The sequence below is a fragment of the Ctenopharyngodon idella genome, chromosome 6 (genome assembly GCF_019924925.1).
Source record: "Ctenopharyngodon idella isolate HZGC_01 chromosome 6, HZGC01, whole genome shotgun sequence".
In the NCBI taxonomy this organism is placed as follows: domain Eukaryota; kingdom Metazoa; phylum Chordata; class Actinopteri; order Cypriniformes; family Xenocyprididae; genus Ctenopharyngodon; species Ctenopharyngodon idella.
Window position 1 is genome coordinate 7,159,359 of NC_067225.1, and position 24,466 is coordinate 7,183,824.

Here is a 24,466-nt window from a genome sequence, read left to right on the forward strand (position 1 = left end):
TTAATTTTTATGTTGCTACATTGGTAACACTTTACAACAACTTTTCAATTCATCAACATGAGTTAATGCATTCACTATCATTAACAATGAACAAGCATTTATTATTTGTTTAATTATAAATGTAATTTATGCTTAATATGCTATCGTTCATTGTTAATTAATGTCCTTGCATAATACATTAACTAATGTTAATTTATGCAGATTGGAATTCAAATGTAAAAAATAAAATTAACCAAACATTTTGTTCATTGTTAGTTCATGATACCAAATGATATCTAATGCAAACACACTGAACCTTATTGTAAAGTATTACAGCTACATTTAAATCTTGCAGTATTGTGGGTGAATCTAAAAGTTAGAAAGAACAGAAAGATCCCTTGCTTTCCCTGTTCAAACTCGTGAGAGCTTTGAGGGCTGTTTGGATTAGTGATGCAAGGCCTGTGGTTTACTCAGCAGCTTTAGTGCACTGTGGAAGTCGGAGAGAAAAGAACTGCACAGATTTTAACCTTGATTACTAAGCAGGGGGTGGAGGTACAGAGAGAGAGAGTTAACGAGAGAAGGAAACCAGGGGAAGAAAGAAAGGGAAGAAGGAGAGAGATTTCACAAAGCTTCTTGGCGAATCAGGTGGACGATTCAGTTTTTTGTCTTTCAGCTGACCTCTGTCGTCTTTCATCTTTTATTTTATCTCATCGGCTGGTAGGCCTATTTTTCTTTTTCATCTTATGTTTTTATGTGTATGAATGGGTCGTGCAATTCATATAGCACTTTAACTGAGTAGTATACTTTATATGTGTTACATGACAATGTCAAGAATTTCAATTTGGGATTATTTAATTTAACATCCACATTACTTGTTTTATCTAGAATTACCGAAGCATACTTATCCACATTAATGACAGCTATTCATACTGTAGTTGTCTTGAGATTTGTGGATGTTGACAGTAGTTTTCAGTATAGCTAAAAATAGATGTGTGCTACTAGGTTTTGTTTATATATTTAATATTTAGATTTTCACAAGATTGAACTTTAATCATAACCATTATTAAGTATTTTGTCCATGTATGAGTGATTTGTAATTCGTAAGGACACAAAGAACACCTCACTGTTATTGTTGTGTTATTCCTGAATCAGAATTTCCATGTTGTTTTGTCACTCATGTCCACAGTATAATCTGATTAAATGGTATTAATCTGCTGCTTATGTAATTAGCATTATGCTATGACACACCTTTAAGTCCTTGTGTTTGTTTCCAGTGGACAATGCGATACAGAGTACAAATATTATATTGTGAATGATCCACTCATTATCGACAAAAAATTATTACCTCACTTACATGGAGATCTGATTTTGCATTTAAGTAAATATGATTCTCAGAAGATCTGGTTAAATTTTTACTTTCTAAAGAATAGAGAGAAATTTCATTGACTGTGAAGGTGAAAAAGTTCCACCCTCGACCTTGCATGCTGTTTAATGTTCTTCTAACTTTAATAATTTTGTTAATCATTCTCTTAATCATTGCATGTGCTAATATGGAAATATCAGTATGTGAAGGACAATGTCATTATAGTAAAATATGAAAATGGTTACAAAAAGGGATGCTTAGTCTATAGACCTAAAATAAACCTAAAATAAATATTACAAGTAATTGTTTGAGGTGACCTATATCAACTTAATAGGAAAGGACACTAATCTGACTTTGAGGCATGGGCGTTAAAGAATAAATGACCTCATGAATTTGATTAAGACTGACACAGAGGTCAAAGAAATGTGAAGCAAGAACACAAAAGCAAGAGACTGCAACAGATTTCATGCAGTCGTACTATAACTACATTTATTATGAGCCTTCCTGGGCTACTGGGATTGAAACATAAGCTGATTATAGTTTCCTAAATCAGCAAAAAACTAAGTGTTGCCTGTATAAAGGGAAGGCCTTCAGGGGTCTCACCTTTATGCAATAAAAAACAGGGCAAGAAAAGCAGTAAGGGAAGCCTGGGAAGAAAGAGACGACTTTGTTGATTACCAATACAATCAAATAAAGGAAGCTCATTTCTGGCTTGCCATTCTGTGATTGTATGAACACATTTTGCCATTTATTTCATACAGATCTAGTGCAAAATGGAAACAGACTCTGTGACTTGCCCTCAGAAATCTGAATCCCAGGATGAATGCAGTAGTGAAGCAGGAAAAGTCAGCTTTACTGAACATATGGAAACAGCAATAATAGAAGATCACATGCAGGAAAAGAAAGGCACAGATACAGACCTCCAAGACATTAACAAGGACACAGAAGCTATTATAGGGTTCGAAAAAACAGAAACACCTGACAGCAGTTTCCATCCTCAACCTCACGCTCATCCCACCTCCTCACCAGCAGATGGAGCCGTTGAGCCAACAAGGGAAGACTTGAGCAGTAAAGTTGAAAATGACCTGGATGGTGACCAGGGTCAAGAGTGGCCACCAGTGCCAGGACTGGAAAAAGATATCCAACCAGAGAGGAATGAATGTCAAGCCACTGAGATTCAGGATGAGGTGAAGGAAAACACCGAAACCAATGTTCAGACATCTGTGAAAGACACTGAGGGTGAAGAACCTGTTACCTTGAGACAGGCAGACAAAGGCACTGACTCACCACAAGTGCCAAAGTTGACCAAAGAAGAAGAGGGACATGAGCTTGAGTCACATGGTGACTCCGACTCAATTGTGTTCCTATCAGAAAACAGTGAAGAGCTAAATATAGACTGCAAACCTTTGGACTTCCCCACCACCAGAGAGCAGTGGGTGAGACGGGACAGTCGTTGTGATGAACCACCAAATCTGAAGTATTCCAAAAGCTCTTCAAAAAGTCTTCTCACTGAAACCGAACCTTCATCAAGCATCCAAAGTGTATCCATAAATGAATCTGGGGTTAATGTAGAGAATGTCCAGCAGGGGGAGCTTGAGGTAAACAACCCAAGTGGTATGAATGAGAATGAGTTGGTACAACAGGTGTTTGGTGCTGCTCCGCCCCTAGAAACAGTTCTAGGCGAGCCAGCCAATCCAGAACCAGGTAACTCTGCCTGTATCTCTACGGAAGTAAAAGAGCCATTGATTATGTCACACGGGAGGAGGGACAGTGCAAGGGAGGAGAGAGAGTGTAGTGAAACAGGTGAAGAGCGAAAGCAAACAGTGCGTTTCACAGAAACAGGTGGGACCGGAGGAAAGCAGCTGGAGGAGGTTAAAGATCAAAGACAGGAACGGGAAAACAAAGGACAGAGAGCAGAGTCCGAGTCAAACTCAAAGCCTCATCCCGGAGAAGGGAAAGTCAAGAGAATGCAGGTGGATAATTTTGATGACAGCCAGAGCGATAGCGGTGTCTCAGCAGATTTCTCCCCCAACAGCACAACAGATGTCTCGGAGGGCCTTGTTAACATTGATGCTCCTCAGCCCTTTGAATCTCCACCTAACGAAACTCCCATTGAGCGGGAAATCCGTTTGGCTGTAAAGAGAGAGCAGAGTCTACGGCGTTCTCGAGGACTGTGTGACACAACTGACAAGACTAATGAGTTTGTGGAAATTCCATTGAGGAGACCTATTCTGTCCCAGGACCTCCAGATAAGACCCCTCTCAGGCCTTGACAAGGACCGGCAGTTTGCTGGAAAGAAGATGCAGAAGGAAATCAGCGCAGAGACAGAGAGGGAGAAGGTTCTGGTTGAACTGGGCAGACTACCTGGCTTCTATGACAAGGGAACAGAGGTACAGCTTCAAGAAAAAAAGTTGCTCTTCGAGTCATTTCAAGAACCGAAGGAATCAATGGCCGCCTTTAGCAGAAGATCTGCCTCAAACTCCACTTACGTAGAGTCTGCTGCTGAAATACAGGAAGTTGCTTCTGCCGTTAGACAACGCCTAATGCAATTCTCGCAAAATTCTCCCACCCCACCAGCCATGGCCCAGTATGGAGGCACCAACGGCAACCCGCCTGCTGCTCGAGGACCTGGTCTAACTGAGGGAATTACGGGCCAGATAATCATAATAGAGGCCAATTCTATTCCCACAACTGTGGGAGGACCAAACGGGGGTTATAAGACAGCCTCACGGACAGATGGAGGATCCGTAAAAGTGATGAATCCAGTGGGTGTGAGGGCTTCTTCTGCAGAGCCTGTTAGTGCAAGACAAAGACCAAATTTAGAAGTGACTGAAGATGAAGACTCAAGTATAGTAAAGGAGAACCCTTTCTTCAAGCTCCGCTCCTCTATGACTCTGCAGCCTCAGGTGGAGCTGGACATTAAGGAGGCAAAGGAAAGGGAAAGAGAACTACAGAGACAGAGAAACAGTCTTTATGGAGGAGCATCCATATATCTGGAAGAAGAAAAGGGAACAAGAATGAATCTGAGGACAGAAAGTGGAGTGAAAGAGGGAACGGGATCCTCTAACAAAGAGATTCTTAGTTCCCCACCTCCACGGACAAATCTGACTCCAACAGGCCGCCATTCAGAGATGTTAACCACCACTACATCAGGTTAGTCATTGTAAAGCAGCATGTGAAAATTTGGTTCACAGAGCAGTTGAAAGAAACTAAAGGAGTCAAAGCTTTGGTGCTTTCATGTTTGTGAGAGAAAAAGAGCATATTAAAGGTAGGGATGGTATACATTGAGTTTTCATTGACATCTATTCATTTAACATCCAAAGAAACTTATGTAGCATTCAACACACATTTTAGTAGTTCATGTATTGCTAAGAATTAAACCTATGAATTCTGCGTTGCCAACACTACTACTACTTTGAGCTATTCAGATAATCTATGCAAAGAACACATGACCTAACAAATCCTATAAAACTCATCTGTAGGCCATATACTCACATTTACACATTTGTCATTCAAAGCAAATTACGTAGCATTCAAAATATACATTTTATCATGCATTTGCTTTGAATCGAACCCCTGATCTTTGCATTGATAGCACCATGCTCTACTGTTTTAGGTACAGGAGGGGATATATGTGCAAAGGACATGTGACATATCTAATACATCTTTTAAAAACTATTATTTTGAAGGCCATACATTTGGCAGAGCGATTTACACTGCATTCAAGATATACATTTTATCAGTTTGTGCATTACTTGGGAAATGAACCAATGACCTTGGCATTGCTAACACCATGTTCTACTGTTTGAGCTACTGGCAAATCTTAATAGCAGCAAAACTCGACACTTGTAAACTATTAGTTAACAGTGAGACTTTTCAAGCTTTTCTCTAGTGTACAAAGTTCAGTTACATAGACATTTTATCATTTGACTGGAAGCTAATAGTTTGTGCTTCACCATGGCAGCCAACAAACAAACAGCCAAAATGCTAATATGGGCTTATGTCACTAGTACTAACTTACAGTGGATATTGAAATTTTTGTGTTAGTCAAATGTGCTGAAATGAGCAAAGTATGGATAAGAGTACTGTGATCTGGAAAGGTGTAGGTGAGATATAGTATTGTGTGTTTGCCTGTCCAATAGATAAACTAAGATTGTAACTTGAATTTATCTTTTAGTACTGTACAAGCCAGCTGAAATCCCTGCTAGTATTCATATGGCAAATGGCCAATGCATTTAATGACACATAGATTTAGTATTAAACTAGTGGAAATGAAATCATTTTTCATGTCTACCTTATTTTTTATGAAAATAAACAAAACAAAAAAATCTCCCCCCTCATTTCTATTTAGTCAGAAAAGCCTCCTTCACAATTATTTTGCTACAGATATTTTACTGTAAAATCATAATTAAGTAATATTCTTCTGTCATTTCATATTCTTTCTCTGCTGATGGTGGTTAATATCAATTTACCACAGCTTTACTGTAGTAACAACAACTTGAGTAACTATGGTAATTTTGCAGAAACTGTGGTAAATGTGGCACTTGTGAAAGGGCAGCAAGAGTAACAGTTATAAACCAATACTGCTGATATCATAACTTTATACAGTGCATACTGAATATAAATTTTTTTGTGATGCAATAGAAGTGAACTGTATGAACTGCTGCTCAATTGTGAGTGCTGGTGTAATCTATAGTGCGTAGTAAATGATCCACATGACACAGGTTACCGTTAATGCTTGTATTTTGTTTAAAGAAAAGCACAAAACAGAATAACATGGCACAGCATATTCTTGCCTCCGTCATTCTCCCCCAACACAAGGCTCGGGGAAACCCCAAACATGGGTCTTAAAGCAACATACTGTACACCCAGATCATTACATCGGGTAACTGATTACATAATCAGATTCCAAAATTAAGTAATTACATTACATTTTAAAATACCCATAATCAAACTACAGTTACTTTTATATTGATTACATGAGTACATGTTAGTCTCACAATGGCAGTAAATTATTCATAATTCATCGATTCTCTCTACTACTATATACCATATGTATATATATATATATATATATACACTATAACTTTTCATTAAACTCACTAACCCCCTGCAGCAATATTTAATGCACCTCATGTTGTTGATAACAAAGAATGGAATATATTTTCTTTCTCTTTGTATTTTTATATCAGTATGGTACAAGATTATCCTGTTCAAATCAGTGTGATAAACGAGTTAGGTCAAAAGTATGTAAAGGTAATCAAAAAGTAGTCAGATTATATTACCTTAATTGTGTAATGTAATGCATTATGTAACTACAATTTTGGTCAAGTAATTTGGAATCAGTAACTGACTATGATTTGTAAGTATTCTACCCAGCATTGTCAATTATATATTTTGAATATGTTAATTAAACTTAGCTCTACAGATACGGCTATCTTTTAAACTTTTGCCCTTAGTGTGAAATTTTTAAATTTTCAATTTGGACACACTCATGTTTCTCATCAAAATCTTGATCTGAATGCTTACATTTAAATGCTTGCATTTAAATGCATTTAAATAGAGATATATAAAATAATATGCTAATAAAAAATAGAAAAATGTGTGCCTACGCATGAATTTCCTAATTAAAACTCCTACAGTACTGTTTTTAAAGGCATATCAGGTGGATACTTCAGGTGGAGTGGAAGAATCTTAAATACAAGATGATTTGTTCAACATTTAAATATTTTGGTCACTGCATAATTCCCATTCTTCAATTTTTTACTAATGTTGACTTTACTAATATTCTAAATTTGGAATATAATTCAAATTAATGAGTAGGTGTGTCCAATCTTTTCACTGCTAGTGTACTTTATTGTCTTCTCATCCAATAATCATATGTGTGGATATTTTCATAAACATCCAGTTCAGTAATGGCTTGTTGTACATTCACTGAAATAGTTTTCACATTTGTCTTCTGCTTTCTCTATAGTGCGACAATCCACTGGAAAACTGGGCCTAACATGGCCACCACCCCAAGCTGATGAAGAACAAAGACAACTGCCAGAGGTAGATGACTTTTTGTTTATATCTTTTAAAAGTGCCATTATTTGTGTTGTTCACTCATATCTTTTACGGGAATAAATAAATCTCAGTTACAAAATAAATCTGTGTTGGTAGCGTTGCGGTTAAAGATTTGGGCTGGTAACCTGGTTCAAACTCTGAATTTGGCAGACCATGAATTGGGGAGTTACTTAAACAATAAACAGATACCAACGCTCTTCAACCTTTCAAAAGGTAATCAGAGAGTATCAAAGTTTCAGTAACCCACCCTGTGCAAACAGCCACAGACACTTAAACATGACGCCGCTGAAAAAAATGGCTTATTGTCCTTCAGATAATGATGCCAGCGAGAGCAGAGTTCAAGCTAAATTCTTAAGAATCAAGATCAGGTCTTGACCGTCATTGTTGCCACTGAATCATTCTCCTCTGCCAGGAAAGTATAATGTAACAGAAACACAATCAAAACCGACAGGTGCTGCCAAGTGAACATTGCCTTTATCTGAAGACAGAAGCTTTTTATCCAGGGTATATACAGGAATCATGGAGTTAAATTTAATACCTTTTAAGACCTTTTTTAAGACTTTTTCCATACATTTTAAGACCTCATCGCCACTTCAAGTTTAACCGGTTACATCAGCGACACTTTAACTTAAATTTACTATATATTGATTGTAAGATAGCACAACTAAACAGTCTGTTGAGTTTGTGATAACAGTTTGTGATAACTCCTTATCAATGCAACATAATTCAGAAGGGGGGAACAAAGTACAAGAGAATTAATTGAGTGACTAACCCAATGCAAGGTTTATTAGAAAGAGAAACCAGAAACAAGAATTAGACCAATAAACAAAACAATTGACAAAACTTACTGAAGAGGGAAAATAAAGCTCTCCGAGCATTTGCGCGATAGAGACCTGCATTTTGCGTCCCATAGCGGCTTTGTGGCTAGCACTTAACATGTGGGACTGGACAGCGCTGATCCTCATCGAGGCTACGCTAATTGCCTTCCGACACACAGAGCAGTACGCCTCACGGTTATTCCCAGAGACGGCCCTCACCCATGGTTCCAACTAGGGGTGCAACGGTTCAGTTTTTATCGCGGTTTTAGGGTCACTGTTACGGTACGGTTCGGTTTGTGCTATGTTCAGGGAAAAAAGGACTATGGTCAAATAAAAATAAAGAAAATAAAAATCAAACTGCAAGCAACAGCACAAATAAATACAATAGAGCAAAGATACAAAGGTTTCAGGTTTTTCTGGTATCAGTAGTTTTCAGGTATACAGAAACTGAATGAAGTAACGTTAGCTATTAAAACAACACTGCATAATGTTCACAAGATTAATCATTATTAATTAAGTTACAAAAGCTATTTCATCAAGAGCAGTGAGTGATTTCCTTGTCTTTTGTTGTTTGATTAACATTAAAAACACACAGACAACAGGAATGCAAGGGCTGCTGTCTCTTTAAGACATAATGCATGGATCAGTACACTGACACTGAACACATGCGTTCTTTCTCGAGTGTATAAGTTCACTTAATAACCGACTATGTTTGCTAGGATACTCGCCAAGACAGGCATGTTGACAATTTTTGTGTGAATTTATCCATTTAAGCGCAAGACTTGAAAGAGAACTCAATGTTTGCACACTGTACAAGCGCTTCCACGTGCGCGCTTCTGATGAGTGCACAAATCTTCTCACAGCGCGCGTGTAAGTTCTCTTTCACGCCTTGCACTCGAATGTTTAAATTAGCCAGGCTTAAATGAGTTTAGTTTAAAGGCAGATAGCAGTGTGTTCTGTTCGGGTCTCACCTGTGCTCGCGCGCTATCAACACTCGGATGATGACGGCGTAAATGACTGCTCATATAGAGCATACAGCAGTCGCATTGAACAAAGTTTAGGGGAAGCTAGAATGCGTATCCATCGACAGAAACATACATTAGCCTAACTCTGTCTGTTTTATTTATTTTCAACAAACCATATTATAGATGCGTATGCGTTGTCAGATATGAGATGAACCGAGGTGCAAGTGTGTGACGAAACGTGTGTGGAGAACGGCACGGTTGGATTTTTTACTGAGAACCGTTACACCCCTAGTTCCAACTCCTTATCCTCCAACCATTTGCACGAAAACTTCTATTTTCCCATTAGTCAACGATGTTGCTTAACAACCGAGCGTGAAAGGACCTGTGCTATCAGTCAGTCAGTGAGCGCGGTAACAGATGACATCAAATCTAGCGGGATTCTATCAATAAACTACACAGAATCACACTATTCGCCTACGCAATGATTAAATTCAGGTAAAAATTGGACAAATATACATAATGAAGATTATACAAAATGTAATACCTTGGAAATGGCTTTTAAGACTTTTTAATACTTTTTAAGGGCCTTAATTTTCTCTAAATTGATTGATCAACTTTTAATACTTTTTAAGACCCCGCGGACACCCTGTTATCAGTTTACCTCATGTCATGCTCTCATTTGCTTGGAGAAAGAGTGCCTACCTTTATAAATGAGCATGTGCTGCTCCTGTGTTTATTCTTCTTTTTAACAAATTAAAAAAGGAATAATTCACCCCCAACTAAAAATTCTGAAGTTCACTCTGCTCTCTTTCATAGAACAAGGTGTCTGGATTTAATAAGGGCAAATACTTAAGAGTCTATGACTGGATCATTGTTGCAGTGATTATTATGTTTCTAGCATGTTATATGTTTGGCAACTGTTCTTCTAACCCTAATTGGAGCGTGTAGCTTTTCATTTCTTAAACAACCATGAAAGACATATCATGGCCATATTCCAGGATGACAATGTCAAGATTCATCAGGCTCAAATTGTGAAAGAATGGTTAAGGAGCATGAAGAAGAATTTTCACATGAATTGGCACCTCTGAGTCCAGACCTTAAATCCATTGAAAGTCTGTGGGATGTGCTGAAGTAGACTTTACAGAGTGCTCACCTCTTGCATTGTCAATACAAGATTTTGACCAAAAATTGGTGCACCTTTTGATGCAAATAACATCACAACATTTATTTCCATCAAGATCTTGTATTGACAGTGCAAGAGTCAAGCACTCTGTAAAGTCTTTTTCAGCACATCCCACAGACTTTTAATGAAAATTCTTCTTCATGCTCCCTAACCATTCTTTCACAATTTGAGCCTGATGAATCTTGGCTTTGTCATCCTGGAATATGGCCATGATATGTCTTTCATGGTTGTTTAAGAAATGAAAAGCTACACACCTTTTACAATTTTAAATTGTTGTTCATATTTTCACATTTCGCATGCTTATGTGACATGTGAGAACCAGTTACAATTTGGCCCCTTTGACATCAAACCTGGTGTGACACATTTTGAAGTGCCATATTTGAATATACACAAATATGAATGAAATTCGAGAACATTTTCAGGCCCTGTTTACACTAGTGTGTTTTCGATTTAAAACGCATAAGTTTTGCTACAGTTACGCCTGTCGTTTACACTATGCCAGCGTATTAGAACATCGAAAACAGAGACTTTCGAAAACGCTGCACACCCCGTTTTAATTTGAAAACGCCGGGGTTGCATTTTCAGTATAAACAGAGCAAAACGGAGACTTTTGAAAATGATGGCGTGGCTGCCCACGTTCGCTCTGCGTATCCTTGACGACCGTGTAAACAATAACATGGAAAATGAACTGCAATCTTTGCTGGCTTTGTTGTAATTTTTAGCAGCCGTTGTGCAGTTAAACTGCATTTTTTTTAAAAATACTGCAGCTACGTACATACGCAAGGGGCAATTGTTTACACTTGAACAGTCATGTGACATGGGTTTCGGCCGTGTAGTGTAGACGGAGATCGTTTCTGAAACGCTGTGGAAACGCCACTGTAGACAAGGATCGTTTTCATTTTAAAACACCGTTAAAACAAAAACGCACTAGTGTAAACGGGGCCTCAGTGAATAACAACTCAGTATGCCTTCAGAAGGCTGGACTACTATAATGATGCTTTTTGTCATTTTGTCACCAGTTAATGTCATTGCATGTAAAAGAGCAGTCAAGACATTCTTCCAAATATCTCCTTCATGGAGACAAAATGTCAGATGGGTTTAAAACAACACAAGGGTTAGTCAATGATGACAAAATGTTCTTTTTTGATCAAATTCTTCTTACAGTATGTGGGCTAGATTTCAAATGCACTCACTAATGTTCTTATTAATGTTCTGATAAATACAGAAAACACTAAAGATCCCAAGGCAGCGAAATCCGCTGCTTGAACGATGGGAGTCAGGGATGGTGAACGGCCAAGTGGAAGACAACAACTGAGACTGAACCCCAACTACAGCATCCTGGCATAAACAACATGAACCGCCCAGACAACCAAGTGCGCCTGCATAAAATAAAGCATATGAACAAATGATCAGTTTCCCCAGAAATATCTCTGATCTTTTAAAGCAAAGCAGTACCACGTGCCATTATGGGTGGATAAAGAGAATCACTTGCCTCAAAAAGACACTGCGATATGCACATTCTACAACACACACCATGTAAATAGCTGATGGTGTTAATGTTAGTATGATTGTTGGGCAGTGTTGATTGATGTTACATGGGCTCAAATGATTTCAGTGTAATAACTATGTAATTTTCAATGTAAATCTCAGCTTTACAGCTATACAGTTATTTATAATCAATAAACATAGCTGCTCATCTCATAGTATCAAAACAGTATAACAGTCTAAAGACTGGATTATATACAAAATATATTTTAATAAAAATTATTGGATAGACATTTCATTACTCATTAGAAAAGCTAAATTAAACTAATTGGGAAATGGCTTTATTGATGCATATCTAAAAATTAATAAAACAATTATATATATATAAAAAAAATGTTGTGTTGATCAGCTTTTTTGGTGTGTTGTATAATTTTCCGAAACTCAAATGGCTGAATGTGACTCATCGTTAATATGGAGGTTTGGCTCTTGGAGTCCGAAACTAGATCACTGACTTCACAATAGGCACAATGACCAGGATGTAATGCTTACGCCTTATCTATGGCTTTGATTTTCAATATAACAATCAAAGAGGGCGACGTTCTAGCATTCATTCAGCTTCCATGTCAAAACCCTTTGCTTGTTTAATGACATCACAGTCCATTCTAACCTTCTCAGCCCGTGCTGTGAGGAATGAATACACGACTACCGTGACTCAACATGCCAATGGGCATTCAAATGCGTCACCATGGTGATGATGGTACTGTAGGAAAGGCACAAAGAAAACATCCGAGCGAGATTAGCTATGAGTGAGATCACAACACTCACACACAGTATGTTTTACTGACCCACTAGTTGCCTGTGAATTATTAATTCACTCTTTCTCAGCACAATTAGCGAAAGCTACATGGGAATGCCCATTTCAAATATGGCAGCAGCTTATCAATGGTACTGGAAAAAAGCTGCCCATTGCTTTCAGTTTTCAATGAGCCTAGTCTAACTGACCTTTAAGACCAATAAACAAAACTGTTCTTCATGACAGGAATTCTTAGGAAGTATTCTAATTAAGTATTCTTAGGAAAACAGAACTATGATTAGTGATAAGGCTTAAAAACAGTATTTGTTTACAGTAGTCTGGTAACTGGACATTGTTTTGTACCAACCAGGTCTAAGTGTTTCTGTGTAATGCAGGCTTAAGTTGCTTCAGAGAACAAAGCAGAGAAACTTCAGTCAACCATATGAGATCACCTCTGACTGGAAGAGAGCTGTAAATGCTTTATGGTTTGATAATCAAAAGAGTTTCAGTACAGATAGACTATGTGAAGACATAAATGGTAGTTTTAAACTAGTATTGTACAATAGATGTTTAATTTGATTACAGGAATGTAGTTCTGGCATGACTGTCAAATAAAAGGTTTCCTTTTTTAGGTTTCATGATCAGCAAAAAGGAAATGAAAAGGCACTACTTCAACTAAATGACATTAGTAAGAAATTCTTAATAAGCATCTGCTGTGAAAAGAAACACAAATGAAAGCTTTTCGGCTTTAGATGATTGAATCTATAAAATGATTTACAAAGATTTAGTGACCAACACTCAAAACTAACAGTGCTTCACTGAAACATTAATCTCACATTATATCTGGATGTCCAGAGCCCCCTGCTGACAGAACGATTCATATCTCAGTGAAAAATATAGTACAAAGAACTACAGTAGACAATTATTTACTCACACATTATTTAAAAATATAAAATGTTTCAACTTTAAATAAACATCACAGTATACAGAGTATGTCAAACAAAATGTAGTATCTGAATGACAGACAGACAGACAGATAAATGGTGGATTCTTTGGTGAATAGAAATAGAACAGTATTTACTTTAAATAGAAATCTTAAAACTTAAAAAAAAAAATCTTAAATAGAAATCTGTAATATTATACAAATGTGTTTACTGTCATTTTTGATCAATTTAATGCATCCTTGCTATAAAAAGTATGAAGAAATGTAAATGTTTTGATCAATTTAATGCATCCTTGCTATAAATGTAAAAGTAATAAGTTTAATAAGCAAAAAAGTCAAATTAACTTAAAGAGATCAGTTCAGCACTAGCCAAAATAATACTAGCTTAAAATAGTGCGTTAAAATGACTTAAATTTTAAGTTAAATCAACTTAAAAGTGCAAGGCAGCAACTAAACTTAAAGGATTAGTTCACTTTCACCTCAAGCCACCCTCAAGCCATCCTAGGTGTATATGACTTTCTTGTTTCTGACGAAGACAATCGGAGAAGTATTAATAAATATCCTGACGCATCCGAGCTTTATAATGGCAGTATACCAAACGAGTATGAGCTGAAGAAAGTGTCTCCATCCACATCCATCCATCATAAACATATTCCACGCGTCTCCGGAGAGTTAATAAAGGCTTTCTGAAGCGAAGGCTTTCTTATTCTTCAAAAAGCTTACGCTGTAGGTCCTACGCCTTAACTTACGGAATTGACGCAACGGCAGTTCTGTTTTTTCCGTAATTTGAATGCGGAAGGCGGTCTGGCGGAAGCTAGATATACTACTTCATAACTTGTTAAATATGGATATGTTTTTACACAAACGCATTGCTTCGCTTCAGAAGGCCTTTATTAACTCTCCGGATCCGTGTGGAATATGTTTATGATGGATGGATGTGGATGAAGACACTTTCTTCAGCTCATACTCGTTTGGTAACGAATACTGCCATTATAAAGCTAGGATGCGTCAGGATATTTATTAATATTTCTCCGATTGTTTTCGTCAGAAACAAGAAAGTCATATACACCTAGGATGGCTTGAGGGTGAGTAAAGCTTGGGCTAATTTTCATTTGAAAGTGAACTAATCTTTTAAGTTTTTAAGTTGAAACAGATGAAAATGTTTTACAATGTAGACAGACTAGATAGACAGACAGAGATAAATAGATATCAGCAAAATGAAGGGTTTTGAAAGGTTGTCATGGGACTGTCATAGATAGGCTCTGACTCTGTGGGTCTTCCTCTAAGCATCCCTCCAATGTCCTGTAGTTTGGAAACATGTTCATATTAAAAACTTGTAAGAGATGTGATAAGTCAGTGTTTCTAACAGCGGACATAATGCAACAGGATGTTGGAAAACACTGCATGATGTAAAGAGATCTTATTCTGCGATCTCATTGTTCCTCTCTTCATTCTGTCTAAACAAATCAGCATACTGGTAACTTTAGTACTGCGAGATATGAGATACTACTGTAGTGGGCCTTTTGAAAAGGAAATCACAAGAGAAGGTTTGAAATGGTTCATTATTACCTCAGATCCAATGTCAACACGCTGCAGAGTGAGGTCTGAGGAAAAGATGTGTATAAAAATAAGTCCATTGTGAGAGAAAATCAATAAACTTTAGATATGTATGGTGCTTATGATGTAATAATGGGAGAAATACTGTATGTGTGGTAGGGAATGGATGATACTTGCTTTGAAGAAATTGTCTCAATGACTTACCAACAATATGATCTCTGGAGTGAACACATTGCCAGAATTTTTCTTGTTCTCTATGGAAAGTTTTATTATATTTGTTATTGCTTTTATAACATTACATTTTATAACATTCTTTATAATTATATAACATAATAGTATAACTATCTACATAAGTGTTTTAAATATTTATATAAATATTTATTTAAATAATTATAGAAATATGCACTACTATTTAAATGTTTGGGGTTGGTAAGATTTTTTTTAAAGAAGTCTCTCATGCTCACCAAGGCTGCATTCATTTGATAGTAAAACAGTAATATTGTGAATTATTATTGCAATTTAAAATAGACGTTTTCTATTTTATTATAATTTATAATTTAATCATTACTCCAGTCTTCAGTGCCACATGATCCTTCAGAAATCATTCTAATATGCTGATTTGGTGCTCAAGAAACATTTTGTATTATTATCAATGTTAAAAACGGTTATGCTGCGTAATATTTTTGTGGAAAGTTTGATATATTTTTTCATTATTTTTTGTTGAATAGAAAGTTATAGAACAACATTTATTTTAAACAGAAATCCTAAAACTTAAAAAAAATCTTAAATAGAAATCTGTAGCATTATATAAATGTGTTTACTGACACTTTTGATCAATTTAATGCATCAAAGTATTAATTTCTTTTAAAAACAAATCTTACTGACCCCAAATTCTTGACTGGTAGTGTAAACGGAAATTGTTTAAATGACCTTTATTCCCGTAACTCAACTGGCTGAGCACAATGCTAGACTTAGAGGACAGATCAAATGTACACTTTGAATGAAACTTGAGATAAAAATGCCTACCAAATGAATAAATGTAAATTTAATTTTAATCAAATATCAGGTAAGCTCTTCAGTATTGTCTCACCTTTGTCTCCTTCTTTCTGATGTGTTTTTGACTGCAAATAAATGGATAATGATTACAATGCAATATATTAATGAGGATTACATGCATGAATGAAAAACAAACAACAGGTGTTTTCACTTTGTTTTGTTCCAGTGGTAAGCGGATTGAGAAGATAATCACCACTGAATGGATATTATAGTTCATGAGAGACCAGACTAGTAAACTTATGAGCAACTGAAATAAGACTCACTATGTCTGTGCACCATGAAGCCCAGGAGTGACACCACCATGAGGAACAGAACACCCGCAGACACAGAGCCAACAATAAGAGCTATGTCTGTGCTGCCTTTCCATAGACGTGTATGAAAACAAAAGGAGAGAATGGCATATTAGATTTGCTGCATTACTATGGTGGCAAACAAAACCATGAGACTTGAGTCTTACCTGTAGAGGCCTGTGTGCATGAGTGATATCCTGAAAAATTATGCAATAAAACAGATTTTAGGGTCTTATTTATATGACATTATGAGTTATACTGTATCATATTCAGTACACACCTGTAATGCATGGGAGAGGTACTGGCGTGCTCATTTTAGAGTATGCACGAGAGTTGCCCAGTGGCATGCTGTACTGACACTGATACTGTGCACCATGTTCATAATAAGTGGGTATGGGAAATCTAGCACTGTATTGGGTCAGGGAAGCCTGATGGGTCGCCTCAGGTGACAGGACACCCACACGAAATAAAGAGAAGAAGCCTTGTAGATATGAGGGTGACCCCACACACTCCAGAAATTCACCCTCGTGTTGAGATAAAGACAGAGTGGGGACTGGGAGCTCTGTGAGAAGAAACACGCACAGACACAGATATATGAGAACGAGTTACACGCCAAAGTTTAACACTTAAGTAAGTTAGTAAGCTCTGTTCCAAAAACTAGTGAGATGCCTTTCTGCTTACTGCCTACATAGGCAGATGCCTACTTAGGCAGCATCTTAAGAATGATAGAACTTCATAAAGTGAATCATTAGAGAAATTTCATGGGCCAAAAAGGCCCATTGTCTATTGTCAATAGGGTAGCGATGTATGAAGCACAGCTCTCATAAAAGTCACTTTCAAACCAGGCAGCTTTCTGTTGGTCTACACAGCGAACTGGTGTAATTTGTGTGGAGAAATCTTTCACCTTCATGCAAAATTCCCAATCACGTGTTTATGAAATGACTTGTTTCGCACATTAAAATTTGCTGAACAATGGTAAATGTGACCGCACATTAAGTGACCATTTTGGAGCGCTCGAAATAGGCAGGAACTCTATGTATTTTGCTGTTAGTTTAACCCCTCTGGTTCTGCTCACACCGCTCGGAGAGGGATTCGAACCGGCAGGCACCTTAACAAGGACGCTGAAGAACGCAGCCTCTAGTGTCTGTTGCTAGGGCGCCTCTTGAGGCCAGGGGAGTGAAGTTTACTCGCACAGCTCTTACTAGCTCACCCCCCTAAACCTCACTCGGGTCACGGCATCAACCCCGTTTACTGCGTCTGAATTCACAAACTGTCAGAGTATGTACTGCATTTGATAGGGAACTTTTTTACCGATATAAGTACATATGCGTGAACATGAAAACAATCAAAACATGACACGTCCATGGCCCGCCATGTTGTCATTGTCATATATTACGATATCAGCAGGATACTAGGTCATTTGGGTATTTTACACCTACTGTTTTATGAATACTATTTATAAGTGTTCGAACCAAGTGTCACACACGTCCTGAAAAGTGAAGCCAAAATGTTTCGAAAGCCCCCTGGTGGACGGCTACAGTATAGGTCATAATCACCATCCTCTCCATGTAATCGAATGGGATGCAAGCTAAAAGGTCAAATTATACTCCAAATAATTTTTTTCTGTCATTTTAGGTAGTTCTTATCACGCTGACATATGCTCAAGTGTTTGTTTCTCTATTAAGTTTGGTTTTAGCTAGTTATTTGATGCTATAAAAGCAGGGTGTAACATCATGATTGACAGCTGTGCTTGCGATTGAGTCAAATTGGCCGTAACTGAGCTTGCTGTAGTGCATTTTGAGATTGCTTTCTGCCTTAAAGGATATAATTAAGTTATACACCTATGATTCCTTGAAATTCTGCCTCAATAGGCAGCTCACTAGGGTTTGAAAAATGTCATATATAGATCAATAGTGATGCTCACATTAATTGTTGTATCAAGTCCAAGATGTTTTCAAAAACAAGACAATATGGACACGAGATGTAACCAGAATAGCATCAATCCGATTTTTTTCTCCTCACCTATGACATTAATATGTACCGGCTGACTGGCTGTGGAGTTCAATTGTCCCGTGTTTGGTAATTTGAGTTGGTAGAGGCAGACATACTCCCCACTGTCCTCCCGTCCAATTGTCTTCACACTGAAGTGAGCTTCCTGGGACTGAGACACCAGCTTGGCTGGGGCGACCATGGAGCCTGGGGTTCCTATGGCTCTCCGGAGCAGGAGGAAAGCCTTTGGGGGGTGTTTCTGATGGTCAGGTGGAGCCTGACAGTGGAATGACAGTGTCTCACCAGGCATTACATTCCCACCAGAGGGCTCGACCTTCAAGTGAGGGGATGGTGGGGGACTGACAGAAACTACGTCTAGAAGAACAAAGAAAGTTAAGAGCACTTAGTGCTTTAGAATATATGTGTGCAAAACTAAAGATAAGAGAGAGAAATACTGACATACTGATTGAAATACACCGCTAAAGATGTAAAGCACTGCTGGGTGGAGTAGCTTGGTTTGGTGGTTACTAACTGAGGGTTTCAACGCAGTAGAGAGAGCAGTTACTTTAACCGTCACACCTCTATGACCTCAAACATTTCCCGCCACAGTGCAGGTGTGAACTATAGTGCTATTACTAAACCTGTGCCTCAGCTAGTGTGACAACAGAGATTCATGGCGGACTCATGCAGGATCATTAACACAGAGAAATCTAATATAATAGATAAGATAGTCGATAGTCCACTTTAGACATTCTAGTACTAATTATAAGTACCTTTGCTACTACATGTCAATTGGCAGTCATTAGAGTATTAGTAGACTTTCTGCTTAATATCTCCTAATGCTTCATATTGATGATCCCCAATAGACATTTGACTGACTATAAGTAACATTGCAACTACGTCAACTTATTCTACTAAACCTAACCTAACAGTCTACTAATACTCTATGAGAGTTAGTTGACATGTAGTTGCAAAGTTACTTACAGTTAGTAGAATGTCTGAAGTAGACTAATATAATATAATATGATATAATATAATATAATACTCACCATTTGGCTCTGGCTGCATGTAGGAACTGTACATGCTGTTTTCATACTGACAGCAATACAGATTCTCTTTCTCTGTATCTTTTCCCCTAAGCATAAAGAGAGCACTTTGTTTTTCTGTTGAATGCTCTACGGTGTCCACCAGCTGGCGAATTTTAAAAAGTTTAAATACAAGTCCACCATGACCCAGTGGAGCCTGACAAATCAACTCCACAGATGAGCCTCTGACGGCTGTCTGGGTCAGGGTCGGAGCCGCTGGAACAGAGTGTTCAGCAGCTAAAAAGATCAAGGAATTACAATATATTAGGTATATATTATTACAACTCAAGTACTCAGAGTCATGTCTGGTCAAGTAGTCAACCAGCTAAATCATCTCACTACTTCATCAGACTAAATATCTATATCTATATATCTTCAGTTAAATATCTATTAAGAGCAGAGATTTCAACCATATATGGACCAAAAACAACTCAATATTGAAATTAAACTCTAAAGACATATTTAGATATTATGTTTACACTCAGTGTTTTATATACAGTAAAAAGACAATTTTGTGATATGCTATGTGATTTAGATTACAGTTGGACAGATATGTTGTGATCATATTGAAATATAAATATGAAATGTGAACACACTTACCATTAAAATGCAGCTTGATGATGATCAAAGCTGTGAGGAAACACCAACAAAATGACATTCTTCCAGTGCTGAACTCCAAATATTCAAGGTTCTTCACAGCTATTAGAGCTTCGAAAATCCTATAGATCTGTGTATATTTTTTTATGACCAATTGTCTTTATGACTTAAAGTGGTAAGACAGATGCATGAAATTACCACTAGCTGAACCTCCCTTCCCATTCACTTGCGCAAACTTCCTCATCCACGCATTAAAAACACCAACGAACATGTTTCATATGCTTAAGAAAACCACATCCTTCCATCACATCAAAGAAGAAAGGCAGAACGGCACTCCTATAAGTGGCCCTTGTGAGCTAATACTGAACATGACAATGACAGGAAATTCATGTGCACATCTATGTATGTGTCCTCTCCTTCTAAACCACCTATATCTGTCCATTATAGTGTGTATGTGTATAGCTCTGAAGTAAGCAGGACTGTAAGCCACACAGACATTGAGGAGGATCCATTCTTCCGAATATCCAGTTGAGTCGACCAATATGGTTTTATTTTTTCCTCTCAGACCTGAACATGTGGTTAGGATAGTAAGTGCAGGAACTTTAAATCTAACATCATGTTTACAGCAGCTGGGAGGAACTGTGGTCATTTGATTGTTTTGTCAGTGTCACACGGACAGGAAAAACAACTATTGCCATTTCTGTGTCTTGTCTTGGGCATTGTCTCACTTTGTCATTCTTAATCATTTAGCACTTTCAAATTATTGGATTGATACTTAAAGGGGTCCTTGATTATAATTTCACTTTTTTAACTTTAGTTAGTGTGTAATGTTGCTGCATCATTCTGCAAAGTCACGATGCTCAAAGTTCAATGCAAAAGAATTTTACAGAAATCACTTTTTAAGGACTACAAAAGATTAACATGATGGCACATGCTAGTTGATGAGTTGAATCAACTCCACAGCAACTACATACAGTTGCAAGAAAAAGTATGTGAACCACTTGCAGAATCTATGAAAATGTGCAAAATTTTAACAAAATAAGAGAGATCATACAAAATGCATGTTATTTTTTATTTAGTACAGTCCTGAGTAAGATATTTTACATAAAAGATGTTTACATATAATCAATAAGACAAAAAAAAAAGTAGAATTTATTAAAATGACCCAGTTCAAAAGTTTGTGAACCATTGATTCTTAATACTGTGTGTGGTTACCTGGATGATCTACAACTGTTTTTATGTTGTGTGATGGTTGTTCATGAGTCTCTTGTTTGCTCTGAGCAGTTAAACTGAGCTCTGTTCTTCAGAAAAAATCTCCAGGTCCCAAAAATTCTTCAGTTTTCCACCATCTTTTTCATATTTGAACCCTTTACAACAGTGACTGAATGATTTTGAGATCCATCTTTTCACACTGAGGACAACCGAGGGACTCAAACACAACTATTAAAAAAGGTTCAAACATTCCCTGATGCTTCAGAAGGAAACACGATGCATGAAGAGTCGGGGGGTGAAAACTTTTGAACAGGATGAAGAGGTCCAAATTTTTCTTATTTCGCTTGAATATCATTTTTTTTTTTCATTGAGTACTGCCCTTCGGAAGCAACAGAAGATACTTGCATGTTTCCCGGAAGACAAATTAAATACAATTTACCTTGATCTTCAAATTCCAAATGTTTTCACCCCCATCTATTAATGCATCATGTTTTTTTTCTGGAGCATCAGTGAATGTTTGAACCTTTTTTAAAAGTTGTGTTTGAGTCCCTCAGTCGTCCTCAGTGTGAAAAGATGGATCTCAAAATCATTCAGTCACTGCTGGAAAGGGTTCAAATATGCAACAAATGCTGGAAAACTAAAGAATCTGCAGGACCTGGAGATTTTTTCTGAAGAACAGAGCTCAGTTTAACTGCTCAGGACAAACAAGAGACTCATGAACAACCATTACAAAACAAAAAAACAGTTGTGGATCATCCAGGTAACCACACACAGTATTAAGAATCAATGGTTCACATACTTATGAAAGGGGTTATTTTAATAAATTCAGCTATTTTTTTTCTTGTGGATCATATGTAAACATCTTTTATGTAAAATATCTTACTCAGGACAGTACTAAATAAAAAATAACATGCATTTTGTATTATCTCCCTTATTTTGTTAAAATGATTAACATTTTCACAGATTCTGCAAGTGGTTCACATACTTTTTCTTGCAATGGTATATTTATCCACTAACCATTCAGAAACATCCAGTTTCATTCTAAAAGTTGTAACTTCTTCCTGAGTCTCTCCATCTGTGTCCGACTTCGGTTTGAACAATGTAAGGCTGAACACTGTTACTGACAATCGTTGTTTTGGCTGCATGAGATTCTCCAGCTTTGTTGTTGTTGAGCAACCGAAGCGCGAGCTGTTAAAGCTCCGCCCTCTTTTGGATAGGGGGCCGGAAGCAGCAGCTCATTTGCATTTAAAGGGACACACAAAAATGGCGTGTTTTTGCTTACACCCAAATAGCTATTATAAATGATCTGTGGGGTATTTTGAGCTGAAATTACACAGACACATTCTGAGGACACCAGAGACTTGTATTACATCTTGTAAAAGGGGCATTTTAGGTCCCCTTTAAACCATCTCATAAAGACCATGAAATAATATCTTTTCGTCAAATCAAGCAATTCATATGAAGCTTTCACAATCAACAAGCACTTTCATAATAACCCTCTTGATTACATTTATAGGTTATTTCTACATTGTAAATTTGTTTGCCATAATAATAAGGTAATGATCTGATCACTCAACACATGACACATAACCCAGTGATACTCTAAAAATAATCAGTCATTTAGTCATTTGTTGCGATCATAAAGCTACTTCTGTAAAAATGCAATTATCCTGAAACTACTTTTAGGGAAATTACGTTTATGAGAATCCTGCTGAAAAATTTCTAAAATATTATATATAATAATATACAATGTTCCAGAGGAAGGTTTGTAAACATCTACATATTATTTATTATTTGTATATTCCTCATTTTAGAATAACAGTAAAGTCATGAAAAAACATGAAATAACACAAATGGAAGTATTTTCATAGTGATCAAAATATGTTAATAAAACCAAAACTCTCTTATATTTTAGTTTCCACAAAGTAGCCACTCTTGCTTAGATCATAGCTGTGCAAACTGTAGGAATTCTCTCAACCAACTTTATAAGATGCCACCTGTGAAGATGTCTTTTTTGAGTAATAAATTAGGCTAAACACAAGCCTGCAATCAGGTAGATATTAACCCAAGGACATTTTTTATATATTCTGTCTGATTCTTTCACACAGGCTGTGCTCTAATTCACCTTGCAGACTCAAGACGCAGGAATAATCAGGCTCACAACAGACCAACAGAGTTGGATTTCAAGACCTTACTGACATTACTGATCTGCTTGTGTTTACTTAACCACTCATTTGAGCGACCTTACCCTGTTTGATTGTTCTCACAAGCAAAAAACTGCATAGGAAAATGATGTGTTCCCATTCAAATGAGTCAGTGCAGTTGCTTTCAACAAAGGCAACTCAGCAGCGAGGTTTGACGTTGTAAATGTGTGTATGTGCTGTTATCTATGGCAAAAGAGGCATCAGAGGGACCCAGAGCTCTATTATCTCGCACGGGACAGGAGGCCTCTCATCAGCCTAAGCACACTGATAACTGCTCTCCAGAACATAATCACCTACTGAACACCGGCCTTCTGAGAATCGCACACTCGCACAGACACCGAACTGAGTTTATGTGTGCCGTGTGTTTCAAGAGAGATGTATCGCATTAAATTCTGAGAGTAAATGTAGACACTGTATATTTCACTGTAGCTCCCTTCATACTGTCTGCAAACAATGTTCTACTCATCTTAGCTTTCGATATCTGCATATATAGTAGTTTAAATTACTTTATTATACTATTTTAAGCATTCAATAACATTTATCATTACTTAAAAAGTGCCGTAGTTACATTGTAATTACTTAAATAAGTAGTGAGTACTACTAATTAATGACATGTACTTACTATAGAGTTACAGTTAGGGTTAGGGTTTGGTTTAGGGTTAGTTACTTGTAATTATGCATAATTTACTGTTATTACTATAGTAAGTACATGTAGTAACATGTAACTACGACACTAAAATAAAGTCTTACCATATTTTTTATTTATATTTAATTTCAACGTTATTTAATTCCTTTTATTTTAATTATTATTTTCAAATGTTAAATATTTTTGCATGAACATATATTTTACAATTGGATAATTAAATAGGCGATAAGATAAA

General features: G+C 37.0%; 2 protein-coding genes across 6 annotated transcripts; one reads left to right on the forward strand and one right to left on the reverse strand.

Moving 5' to 3' along the window:
• Positions 1–377: 377 nt before the first annotated feature.
• Positions 378–12,253, forward strand: misp3 (MISP family member 3). Of its 3 annotated transcripts, none has more exons than XM_051897694.1 (5): positions 378–696; positions 2,104–4,495; positions 7,317–7,393; positions 11,394–11,488; positions 11,600–12,253. In XM_051897694.1, exons 2-5 carry the CDS (start codon positions 2,116–2,118, stop codon positions 11,607–11,609), a joined length of 2,562 nt encoding a protein of 853 aa, XP_051753654.1. In that variant the 5' UTR covers positions 378–696; positions 2,104–2,115; the 3' UTR covers positions 11,610–12,253. The 3 variants fall into 3 exon arrangements, with proteins under 3 accessions (XP_051753654.1, XP_051753653.1, XP_051753655.1); XM_051897693.1 differs by having other exon boundaries at positions 379–696; positions 11,416–11,488; XM_051897695.1 differs by lacking the exon at positions 11,394–11,488 and having other exon boundaries at positions 425–696.
• An 847-nt stretch (positions 12,254–13,100) lies between these two features.
• Positions 13,101–24,451, reverse strand: LOC127514653 (uncharacterized). Of its 3 annotated transcripts, XM_051897712.1 has the most exons (11): positions 22,399–24,451; positions 20,173–20,202; positions 19,537–19,809; positions 18,521–18,862; positions 16,779–17,060; positions 16,666–16,695; positions 16,472–16,567; positions 16,243–16,273; positions 15,357–15,406; positions 15,165–15,199; positions 13,101–14,897 (listed from the first exon to the last, which is right to left on the reverse strand). In XM_051897712.1, exons 1-11 carry the CDS (start codon positions 22,409–22,411, stop codon positions 14,805–14,807), a joined length of 1,275 nt encoding a protein of 424 aa, XP_051753672.1. In that variant the 5' UTR covers positions 22,412–24,451; the 3' UTR covers positions 13,101–14,804. The 3 variants fall into 3 exon arrangements, with proteins under 3 accessions (XP_051753672.1, XP_051753673.1, XP_051753670.1); XM_051897713.1 differs by lacking the exon at positions 22,399–24,451 and having other exon boundaries at positions 19,537–19,622; positions 20,173–21,209; XM_051897710.1 differs by lacking the exon at positions 22,399–24,451 and having other exon boundaries at positions 20,173–21,209.
• Between the last annotated feature and the right edge of the window lie 15 nt (positions 24,452–24,466).